At 39.3% G+C, this 12932-nt stretch overlaps 1 protein-coding gene across 3 annotated transcripts in view; it reads left to right on the top strand.

The window, feature by feature from the left end:
* The window catches only part of kcnc3b (potassium voltage-gated channel, Shaw-related subfamily, member 3b), a 138541-nt gene extending 128785 nt beyond the window's left edge, over positions 1-9756 (top strand). For all 3 annotated transcript variants that reach the window (XM_062055822.1, XM_062055821.1, XM_062055823.1), the window contains one exon: positions 9475-9756. Coding sequence is in view for 1 of the 3 variants with exons in the window: in XM_062055823.1 (XP_061911807.1) it covers positions 9475-9488 (14 nt within the window). In the remaining 2 variants the exon portion in view is untranslated. The remainder of the gene's footprint in view (positions 1-9474) is intronic.
* The last annotated feature ends 3176 nt before the right edge of the window (positions 9757-12932 follow it).

The following is a 12932-nucleotide window of genomic DNA, read 5'->3' on the forward strand; positions in this document are numbered from 1 at the left end:
TAAATGTGTCCACAAGATGTCGCAATAGCAATTCTTTGTATCTTTGTATATTATGCTACATACACTACCGTTCAAAAGTTTGGGGTCTCCCAAACAATTTTGTGGAATAGCCTTCATTTCTATGAACAAGAATAGACTGTCGAGTTTCAGATGAAAGTTCTCTTTTTCTGGCCATTTTGAGCGTTTAATTGACCCCACAAATGTGATGCTCCAGAAACTCAATCTGCTCAAAGGAAGGTCAGTTTTGTAGCTTCTGTAACGAGCTAAACTGTTTTCAGATGTGTGAACATGATTGCACAAGGGTTTTCTAATCATCAATTAGCCTTCTGAGCCAATGAGAAAACACATTGTACCATTAGAACACTGGAGTGATAGTTTCTGGAAATGGGCCTCTATACACCGATGTAGATATTGCACCAAAAACCAGACATTTGCAGCTAGAATAGTCATTTACCACATTAGCAATGTATAGAGTGTATTTCTTTAAAGTTAAGACTAGTTTAAAGTTATCTTCATTGAAAAGTACAGTGCTTTTCCTTCAAAAATAAGGACATTTCAATGTGACCCCAAACTTTTGAACGGTAGTGTATGTAAAAAAAACAAAAAAAACACATGATGCTACTGCACCAGTCGAGGAAAATGAGCAAACTACATAAATAACATCCTGTAAATCGATTTTGATATACCGTCATTTCTGGACTATAAGCCGCACCTGACTATAAGCCGCACCAGCTAAATTTAGGGGAAAATACAGATTGCTCCATATATAAGCCGCACCCGACTATAAGCCGCAGGGTTTTGATGTGTAATTACCGTAGTATATAGGGGTTCCTGCTACCACGGAGGGGATTGTCGGGACAGAGATGACTGTTTGGGAACGCAAAGCGTCCCATTTATTAACAATAAATCTTTCAATCATTCAATCAAACTTTCACATCTTCGACATGGCGAACAGCATTCGTGCAGAGTACAAATAATACAACGGTGCAAAGTAATACAAAGTGCTCGCCTGTATGTTATCAAAATAACCAGCCTACCGGTATATGAAAAGTCAGTCTTTAATCATTGTGTCATCGTCTTCTTCCTGCGTACTAAAACCACCGAAATCCTCTTCGTCGGTGTCGGAGAAAAACAGGCCGTAAATAAGCCGCACCCTTGTATAAGCCGCAGGGACCAGAACGAGGGGAAAAAGTAGCGGCTTATAGTCCGGAAATTACGATAATTTTTTTGGTCTTGATAGATTGAAAATTAACACCAATGAGTTGACTGATGAACATTATCACATAATTTATTCAGAGAGTATAAATAAGGACAAGTAAAGATAGAATACAATTAACCGCAACATGTAAGTGTAAAAAAACCCCCAACAACATTATGATTTGTGCATTTTCAGAATGTGCTTGTTCTATTTTTAAACAAAGAAAACAATCTGAAGTTGTCTTTATTTTTAAGTCATCGTGCCGTCATTTTACCAGTCCGGCCCGCTTGGGAGTAGATTTTTCTCCTTGTGGCCTCTGATCTAAAATGAGTTTGACACCCCTGTATTAGATGGACAATTCCACTTTCAAGTTGAATTTTCCAGTTCCGATTGTTTATTGAAAGATAAAAAAAAATCAATGTGCTTCCAAACTAAACCTTGTCATCATTTAGAACGCTTAGAAGTAACGCATGCCTGCCGTCGTCGATCGCTGGGTTAGTTTTGCTTACAATCATTGCTAATTATGTCAACAACAACAAATATATTTTATTCTGCTTTACTGCAGTTTGTCTATAGAAGTCAAGCATGAGAAGCTCTTTAGTATATTGTAGCGCAAAAGGAGGCGGAATTCCAGGAAAGTAAGTTTGAAATTTGATTTAAGTTGCAGAAATACAAACCCCGTTTCCATATGAGTTGGGAAATTGTGTTGGATGTAAATATAAACGGAATACAATGATTTGTAAATCATTGTATTCCGTTTATATTTACATCCAACACAATTTCCCAACTCATATGGAAACGGGGTTTTTACAACAATGTAGTGTACTAATGGGCACCATGTTTATGCTTCAATAGCCTTGTTAGTGCAATACTATACTCGCTAGGGGATAAAAGCCTCTGTAAGCATTTAAGCGCACAAACACCCCTTTTTCCACAATGTGGACGTGATAATGTTTTTCCTTTTTTTGGAAATCTTTCTGTTTCAGTCTCAGAAAATGTCATCTTTTACGATGTATTGTTGAGTTTTCTCACTGGTGTAACTTTGTTTTTGCAGAGATATTGTATTTGCATTGTAATGACTTTCAATGGATGACGCGGATGTGGCGTCATATCACACAAATGTGTTCTTGTTTGGAAAATCAAAACAGGCAAATGTAAGTGCCTCTATGAGGCCCTTGAGTGCATGCAAATAAGCTAGATTTAACTAGCGATGCTTAACGCACCCTTAGTTAGACACCCAACACGTACATATCTGTATCTACACATGTGAATATATTAAAGTCATATCAAATGCAATGTGCTGTATATGCGCAGTGTGGCTTTGTAGAGATACAATTGTAGGTTGTGTTCTTACTAAAATTTTGTAAAAATTGTACAAAATTACATTAATTTTTTTTTTTTTTTTTACAAAATTACATTACACTTGGACTGCACTCCATTCACTTTGTATTACAGTTTATGAACATAAAACTCCTCAGAAATGGTAAAAAACAGCTGAAAGTATTCTGCAAGAACGTCCGACATGAAAAAGTCATTCTTTTTACAAGTGCATCACTATTAAAAGTTAGGTTCATAACAGGGAATATTACCTTAAAGGGTTTCTACTACCAATTTTGTACAGAACACTACAACATTTTGGGGGAACACAACCAGAACACGCTTTTGGATTATTTATGTTCTCTCATTTGTCCCAACGGTAAAACCTGGGCTGTATGGGAAACAAGGGACAGTTGTGTTGTTTGCTTATGCAAGAAGCGATGCGGGAAATCTACTTGACATATACAACTTTAATACATTTTTGTTGTGACTGAATGTCAGAAGACATTGACGATCATGTACGTGGGCATCTTGTGGGGGGGAAAAAACGTATATACAGTCACGATCAAATGTTTACATACAACTTGTAAAGAACATAATGTCATGGCTGTCTTGAGTTTCCAATAATTTCTACAACTCTTATTTTTGTGTGATAGAGTGATTGGAGCACATACTTGTTGGTCTCAAAAAACATCATTGAAGGTTGGTTCTTTTATGAATTAAAGTCCTCACCTTTCTTCCTCCAAACATATTGCTGGGTATTGTGGCCACAGAACTTTCCTCCAGATGGTCTTATCTTTGTCCATGAAGGCCAGATGAAACAACAATTGAGCTGTTTGGCCACAATACCCAGCAATATGTTTGGAGGAGAAAAGGTGAGACCTTTAATCCCAGGAACACCACTCCTACCGTCAAGCATGGTGGTGGTAGTATTATGCTCTGGGCCTGTTTTGCTGCCAATGGAACTGGTGCTTTACAGAGAGTAAATGGGACAATGAAACAGTTGGGCACAGTTGGGTGTTCCAACAGGACAATGACCCCAAACACACGTCAAAAGTGGTAAAGGAATGGCTAAATCAAGCTACAATTAAGGTTTTAGAATGGCCTTCCTAAAGTCCTGACTTAAATGTGTGGACAATGCTGAAGAAACAAGTCCATGTCAGAAAGCCAACAAATTTAGCTGAACTGCACCAATTTTGTCAAGAGGAGTGGTCAAAAATTTAAGCAGAAGCTTGCCAGAAGCTTGTGGATGGCTACCAAAAGCGCCTTATTGGAGTGAAACTTGCCAAGGGACATGTAACCAAATATTAACATTGCTGTATGTATACTTTTGACCCAGCAGATTTGGTCACATTTTCAGTAGACCCATAATAAATTCATAAAAGAACCAAATTTCTTGAATGTTTTTTGTGACCAACAAGTATGTACTCCAATCACTCTATCACAAAAAAATAAGAGTTGTAGAAATTATTGGAAACTTAAGACAGCCATGACATTATGTTCTTTACAAGTGTATGTAAACTTTTGATCGCGACTGTATATATGTAGATGTATATAGTACACTAATAATTGCTTCAGATTGCTTTTTTTCAAAAGAACAAGGTGTCATGCATACTAGTTCATCAGAAAAAAAATCTATAAAAGTACAACTACAATGCCATATAGTGACATTAAATATATTTACAAAAATTTTAAAAAATAATTCCTAATTAGCAAATAGGGGTGGGTACCTTTCACATTTGAACAAATACGGTATTAATTCCCGTTAACGGGATATCGAGCCGTTTTGAAAGTGTCAGAATGTTGCCGCACTTGTCTGTAAATAAAGCCAACACAATTAAAGATTCGTTTTTTCTTTTCCATTGACGATAGCACAGCAAGTATGCATTCATTTCAGTTGGTCCTGTGTTTTGATGTAGCCGGGAAGTAGTCTTTGCCGTTAAGTTGAATGAGCCAGTCTTGTCTGTTGTTGAGTTGTACAAAGTGTTTATATTCTACGACTCAATCTCCTTAAGGTTTGCATGTACCAAAACAAGTGCAAACTCTCACGTTATCATGAGAAATTTGAAATAACTGGAACCCGGATGTGGGTTTAGACCTCTGGCGCAGCCCTTTGAGGCACCTGGGACCGAGGGCTATATAAACAATCTTTGATTAAGTGATTGAAACTTGATAGCACACACAAATCTGATCTACTAAGCTCGTGCACAGAGAATTGTGTTTCTTAAATGATCAGAATAGCGAGCGCAATCCATTCATGATGTTTGTCTTCATGATATGCGAAATCTATGCTGATTATTAGAACGCCCACAATAGTCAAAGGTTCTGTCAAAAATACAATTATTAGACATATTGTTTGTCTACCATCTTTGAGCTGATGAATGACTTGGGACTAGGGACGGGCGATATCTAGAATCTATATTGCGGTATATATTGCAGCCTCTTGTGGTAACAATATATATCACAATATATTATTTGGTTTGTAAATGATAGTATAATCATTTCAAAACGGGTTAATTTGGCTGATGATGTATGCGGTAACATATAGCTTCATTTCCGGTTGTATTATTTTCTCCAAACCTTTATGATTCTACTTGCTAATTTACTGTTAATATCTGGTTACTTTCTGCTGTAACATGGTTAAAGCTACACTTCTCTTAAACTGTAACAAACACTCTTTCTTCTATTGTTTGGATACTTTACATTAGTTATGGGCGGCACTACAAATGTGGGTATCGATCCAATACCAAGTAGTTGCAGGGGCAGTGTTGGCTCCACCAATGCTGATACTTCAAATTTTCAAAATCATTGAATTACTGCGTTTCGCTGGACTATTAAGACAATATAACATACATCCGTAAACGTGGATGCATATGCAAAAGTGCAATATATTTATCTGTACAGTAAATCTATTTATATCTGCACCTTTTTGCTCTTTTATCCTGCACTACAACGAGCTAATGCAACAAAATGTTGTTCTTATCTGTACTGTAAAGTTACAATTTGAATGACAATAAAGGGAGTCTAAGTCTAAAAAAAAAAAGTTTTGGGTCACAGTTGAAATCATTAAATATTTAAAATATTTCCTACTTCTGGCTCTGATTACCTAGAGCAGGCCTGGGCAATTATTTTGACTCGGGGGCCAAATTTAGAGAAAAAAATGCGTCTGGGGGCCGGTATATCTATTTTTAGGAAAACTAATACATAACCTCACAATAAAGCCTGATTGAATGCTAAAAATGATATGACAGACCGCCTTAAAAACGGAATGGAATTTAATTTTTTTCTATGAACGATAAAACACTGAATATTGAGAACATATGAACGTCACACACCCTCTCCATCGACATATTTTACAATCAAGCCAAATGCAACAAAAATGCAACAAACACAGTGAAATATGAACGTGAAGGGTAAAAAAACAATAAACATCTACAATATGATATATTTGATATCACTAAGCTTTAGAATGTTCTTGTAAAAATCTCCTTCCGCGTCTGTCCCTGACACTCGCATTTCAGGCTCTGGAAACACTCTGTGGAAACGCTCCCCACCCACACTGCTTGGTGCCTCGTCTGACCTGCTGTGACGTGGATTACCATAGTAACTAGTAGGGTTGTACGGTATACGGGTATTAGTATAGTACCGTGATACTAATGAATCATATTCGGTACCATACCGCCACACCCAAAGATTTTTTGTTAAAATAAAGCCAACAATGCAATTTTTTCTGGTCCCCTTTATTTAGAAAAGTATCAAAAAGTACCTAAAAGTATGAAAATAATATTGGTATCAGGACAACACTAGTCACTAAAATCTAAATCTAAATCTAAAATCTAAATATCATGCAAAAGCGCAGATTCCAACTATCGAAATACTTTGTATGTTCAAGACTTCCGGTCATTAGAAAACATCACTGCACATCATAATGGCAGCTACACTTTACATCTTAAAGATCTAAAAAAAATATTTGGGAATGTCCGGCGGGCCAGATTGAAAATCTTAACGGGCCGCATGTGGCCCCCGGGCCTTAATTTGCCCAGGTCTGACCTAGAGGCTGTCCGGCTGAGTCCGCTTTGAGTGCTTTTGTGCTTGTTTTCCTGCCAAGTGCTTAAGCCGGTGCGGAATCCCGGCACAACCTTTAAAGTACTGAATTTGGTACCCATTCCTATTTGCAATATACTATAGGTATTGGTAATAATTGTTTAGACAATGTCTTGAATTTTACACCACTTATTGTCTGGGGTTGAAATACTGAATTTCTATTCTTTCTAAACATTTTTTTTAAGTATATGACTGTCTTACTGTAGGTTAAATAAAAACAAAATAACAACTTGTCATAACTAATGTGTACCTTAAATGTTTTAGCAAAACAATACTGTGTTAAAGTACCAAGGTATGGTGGCTAAAAGAAAATATGGATGATTTACTCTCCAATGGACTAGATTTTTTAAATTGTCTTTTCAAGCAGATTTTCCTCGGCGACGCGCGACGGAAGACGGGGAAGGCATGGAGAGGAACGACAAAAAAAGATGACTTGCGTGTATATAAATGATATGTACATGTGTATTCTCCTGAGAACCAGTGGACATTTGATTTACAAATGTGGGAAAAGAACACAAATGTCCAGAATCAGCACTTCAGAGTTCTTGCACGGAATAGGCCATCTCCGGTTTGAGGTCTTGCCCCAAGTGGAGGAGTTCAAGTACCTCGGAGTCTTGTTCACACGAGATGGGAGAGTGGATCGTGAGATCGACAGGCGAATCGGTGCAGTGTATGCAGTAATGCGGACCTTGTATCGATCTGTTGTGGTAAAGAAAGAGCTGAGCCGGAAGGCAAAGCCCTCAATTTACCGGTCGATCTACATTCCCATCCTCACCTATGAACATGAGCTTTGGGCTATGACCCAAAGGACAAGACCACGGGTACAAGCGACCACGGGAAAGACCCAGGACACGTTGGGACGACTTTGTCTCCTGGCTGGCCTGGGAACTCCCCGGGAGGAGCTGGACCCAAAGTGGCTGGGGAAAGGGAAGTCTGGGCTTCTCTCCGTTAACCGACCTCAGATAAGTGGAAGAAGATGGATGGATATGAAGGGGGACTCTGGTTCTCAGGAGGGTATATACAGTAGTAGAATGTATATAACATATATAGAAGAATTGGTTTTTTTTTATTGATGTTTGTTTTTCTACAATAATTAACTACAGTTTATTTTAATGTTCCCATTAACATCACGTGTTCTGTATTTGTGTGTCCATCTGTCAAATGAACTCTGTGTATGTATTCACCCCGAATGTAAATGTCTATACCAGGGGTCGGCAACCCAAAATGTTGAAAGAGCCATATTGGACCAAAAAAAACAAAAACAAATCTGTCTGGAGCCGCAAAAAATTAAAAGCCATATTACATGTGTCATGAGATATAAATTTAATTAAGAGGACTTAAAGGAAACTAAATTAGCTTAAATATAGCTACAAATTAGGCATAATGATGCAATATGTACATATAGCTAACTAAATAGCATGTTAGCATCAATTAGCTTGCAGTCATGCAGTGACCAAATATGTCTGATTAGCACTTCACACAAGTCAATAACATCAACAAAACTCACCTTTGTGCACTCATGTACAACGTTAAAAGTGTGGTGGACAAAATGAGACAGAAAAAGAAGTGGCATAAAACACGTCCTAGAAAGTCGGAGAAAGTTATGCATGTAAACAGACTATACGGTGAGTTCAAGGACCGCCAAAATAAGTAGGACAAAACGGCGCTCGCCAAATACTCGAATCAGTGAAGCATGTTTAATATAAACATTGTGATTTATAACAATTACGGAGGTTTGTGTCATGTTTGTCCTCCTACAGAAACAATACTAAAACAAAAAAATTGATTTTTTCCCCCTCATCTTTTTCCATTCTTCATACATTTTTGAAAAATCTCCAGAGAGCCACTAGGGCGGCGCTAAAGAGCCGCATGCGGCTCTAGAGCCGCGGGTTGCCGACCCCCGGTCTATACACACACACACACACACACACACACACACACACACACACACACACACACACACACACACACACACACACACACACACACACACACACACACTACTTGTATCCATGTTGCTGATTGGAGAGCATTGTGTTAGACATGACGTGTCGTGTTCTCTAGTGTTAGCTGCAGAGAGAGTTGTTGTTCCAATTGTTGCACTTTATTCTGACAGTTAAACGGCAGTTTGCGCAGGTAATTATGTCACTACTTTAATTGAAATCATGCAAAAAGTATTGAATTTTTGGAAGCTGTGTTGTGAAAATGAGCACAATTGGCAATTAAACCAGCAAAAATGATGATCAATTCACACGGCTGATTGGTTTATATTAGTTGAACACTACTGTAAACCAACCTAAGACTGTGCTGCGTTTTGTGGTTTTCAAACTGTTGACACCAAGTACCACCTCATACACGTGTTGCTGTTCCGCTTACTATTGCGGTTTAGCTTGGGATGTGCAGCTTTTGGTCCTATGAGGAGTGTTAAAAGTTTTATTTCACTTTAAAATTTGTAGTAGTGCGGTTATTTCATACACCTTTTATATAAATGTAGTTAAAATAGATTGTTCCACTTGATTAGTGGTTCTCAAATTATTATTTTTTTACCCAGTACCACCTCAGACAACACTCCATAATGACCAACAATGAAACACAGTAGCGTAGTAGGCCTAAATATTCATTAAAAACAAGGCAAAGGATTTATTTCACATTTTGGGCCACTGTAGCATTACACACAGTTTGAACAGTAACACTTTGTTGAAATATTTAATTAAATGATTCTTTAGCGTACCACCAGGGGTGCTCGCACTACAGTTTGAGAATCACAGCGTGAGCTTGTAACATGAATGTGTCAACTTCCTACTTTATGTTGATGTTGTGTGATTATTAATGGCTCTCTGTTCTTGTCTTCACAGTGTTAAGTTTCTAGCGTTCGCCTTTTTCTCTCTAACGAGGAGTCAGTAAGCAGTAAACACATATTTGCGGCGGGAGCCACGTAAAGCGGCGAGCGAGATGTGGATGGACATTTTTTTTTTTTAAAAAGGAGATCTTTTTTTGGGGGGGCGACACGAGAGAAAGGGAGAGAGCGGCCACAAGTTAATCATGAATTCCGGGAAAATTCACACGGTCCGCTCCCGCTCACGTCGTTACCAAAGTAGCCTCTCGGAACTCCCAACGACCACCTTTTTTTTTTTTTTTTTTTTTTTGACATCTGTCTTGACAGACCTTTTTTTGGGGGGGGGGGGCAATTGACTGAACATTGCACTGACACACTTTGGGAGAGGGGGAAGAAAAAAAAGACTCCCGTGGACACATTCCAGATGACATCACTCCCGACAACATCAAGCTGCCATCTTGTTCCATGGCCCCGGTCTATCAACTGAGCAACAACATTGGGGGGAAAAAACCCACTTGTCTTCACAAGGGACTGAATGAACAATGTAGCATCTCTGCTAACACACCGTAGCATTCGTTGGCTGAGAGAAACGACTCGACTTGATGACTTAAGGGATTTTATGCAGTTCAGATGTCACTCCCTCTTGAGATCCTTTCCAGTGAAGACACACGAGCGAGTACATGAGAGACGAAGCACCGGTCTTCACCTTTAAAAAAAACACTTCCGGAGGAGAATAAGACGGCTATCACGATCAAGAAACTTTTGTCTTCCATCCACTTCTAAAGAACACGAGTAAACGCTACTATGACGAAACGAAACCCATGTAGCATCACACGCTAAACCAAGACTTCCTTTTTCTCTCATGTACTAAACAAAGGGTGGGGGGGGGAATACCTGCCAAATGAGCTCCTGTGATATATTGTAGATTAGCAAAAATGAGTCCACTCGGGGTCCAAGGTCTTCTAAAAACAATCTTTAAACCTTTTAACTGCCACTTGCATCCATTCCCCATTCAAGTGAAATTAGAGCTATGGCGGCCCGAGCCGAACATAGACTGAGGGAGACAGGGGCAGGCTGTTGGCCAAACAATTCTGCTTGAATTACGATAAAAAGGAGGACGCCCTATGCCACTTTTTAACCCGCATATAACTGCCCGTTAGCTGGGACCAATCAGAGAATACCCTTGCTTCCCAACACACATACAAAGGCCTACACTGCCATCAAGGCACAAGAACCCCCGCCCCCCAGGCCCAATGAGTACTGCCCAAAAATCCTTCTGCCGTACCTCTCGCTGCCAGCGGGTTGCTTCACTGGTGAGGCGATGTCAAGATGAGGAGGGCCCTCAAGAAGCAGAAGCGGACCAAGTAGAGAGAGCAAGTGTACAAAAAAAAAAGAACAAATCTATATTTTGATAAAAACATATCTATGGCATTGGAATTGGAAGCTGGTCCAAGATGGGAAGGAGGTGGAAAGCAAAAGGACGGGGGAAATGAGATTTAAGAAATCTGATGCAAAATGAACACAAAACAAAAAAAAAATTGCCATGAAAAACCGAGATCACGTGACACGAGGTGGCTAACTTACTGTAAGTCGGCACGTGTGCACCGACTGAGCAAAGACGGACTCATGCATCTAGGAGGTTTAGATGGACGCTGAGGTAAACGAAGGAGGGTCGGCCGCGGGGGAGGGGGGGGGGGAAGATGATGCATTTTTGTAACTTTGTTTACCAGCATGACTACTTTGCATGACTGTCTTTTCTGCAAGCCCTTAGTTGAAGACAAGGGTGCTAGAGATACAAAAAAAACCTATATATAAAATGAATTAAAAAAAAAAAAAATGTTATATGCAATTCATGTTTTAAACGACAACAACAACAAAAAAAAAGATTCTAATGAAAGAGAAGCTATATTTTGTTTTGAAAAGTAAAAAAAAAACAAATGTGAATATTGAAACGTATGTTTGCAACGTACACCCTGAACTATGTTTTTGTTCGATGAAATCTCTCTGCTCCTACTGCCCGACTTTCCTCATTCCAGGGTTTGCATCCACATGAACATAGTTTGACTTTTTTTTAAAAAAAAAAATGCAATCGAGCGGTATATATTTTCCTACCATCTCATCGACCGTCGTCATCACGGAGTTGGCCGATTCAGCCGTGTTAGCTTGCGCCGCCAAGTCGGAACCGTTTGCACAACGACCGTAGCAGCAGCAACTCAAGAACAAAAAAAAAGCTCACTGTACTTTGCTTGATTAACACTAATTGTTTACGTTATCATTTCTTTCTTTTTTTTCGGCAATAATACAAGACGAGAGGAAATATGACTGTAGCAAGGCAAACTGGACAGAGTTGCTTTTGAGATAAGTCTAGGGTCAGTTCTGTTCCTTTGGCCTTTAAGTCCTTTAAGATTTGACGTGGCGTATATACAGTGGAACCTGAAAAGACAAACATAATCCAGACGCAAAAACAAACAGGACCCTGTGCAAATTTAAGTAATCGGCCATCATAAAACTTAACGTTTTTTTGGTCATTTGTCTCAGAGGTTCTACAATAGTGTGTTACTTCTGTGAGCCTTACTGGGAACACACCGTTTTGTGTGTGCGTGTGTAGCTTTAATATGTTAGATTCCGGTGGTAACCCACAAGTTCTTCCCAGAACTTGCGAATCAGATCCAGCTCTCCGTTCACAGGGTCCCGTCCTCTCGGCGCTGTCGGTCTTACCAGGCTGCTCCACCGACGAGGCTCTACTCAGCTGGATGGCGAAGCAATTCACCTAGTTCTAACTACCCTTTGGTTCAGCGTCTGTTCCGCTTACTTTTGTGGTCGACTCGGCTGAGAAGCCTATCTCGTAAGGCCGAGTCAAACCCCAAACCCCACTGTTTTCGATAGCTTGCCTCTAATGAATATTGGCTCTTGTTACTGACTAGGTTGAATTTAAATGAGCCGTGTTTGTCCACACCTGTTTGACAGTGTGTTTCTTCAAGAGGCTCCTTTGTGCACTTTATTCACTTTTTACGAATACACCGTAACTCTCCATTGTCCAATGTAATAACGATGTAACCTAAATGATGAAAAACGATAGGAGACTAGCAGAGCTATGTGAGCGAACGTTACAATCACATTTTCAAGTGACTGTTTGCAACTGGCATTTATTAAACCACCACGTGCTAACCTAAGTTACCATTAGTGGTTCGAAAAAACATATTTTTTTAAAAGATGTCTATTTTTCACAATGACTTGTTATATTGACTAAAAATTGTTTGTCGGCCCAAGGAAAAGGAGGTGAGACTCAATGGCTGTCATGGCTGTTTCGTGTTTCGGAGCCTGTCTACATACACAAAAGCAATCCCGGAGAAGCAACTAACAATTTGGAGCTAGGTTGTTACGATAGACTGTACGTTCAATGATAGCTAACAGTAGTAGCTAAACTTTGCCGAATCGCTATCATTAGCTGACAACAAACATTAACTAATGTGTGCA

Source organism: Entelurus aequoreus, linkage group LG08 (genome assembly GCF_033978785.1).
Source record: "Entelurus aequoreus isolate RoL-2023_Sb linkage group LG08, RoL_Eaeq_v1.1, whole genome shotgun sequence".
NCBI lineage: Eukaryota > Metazoa > Chordata > Actinopteri > Syngnathiformes > Syngnathidae > Entelurus > Entelurus aequoreus.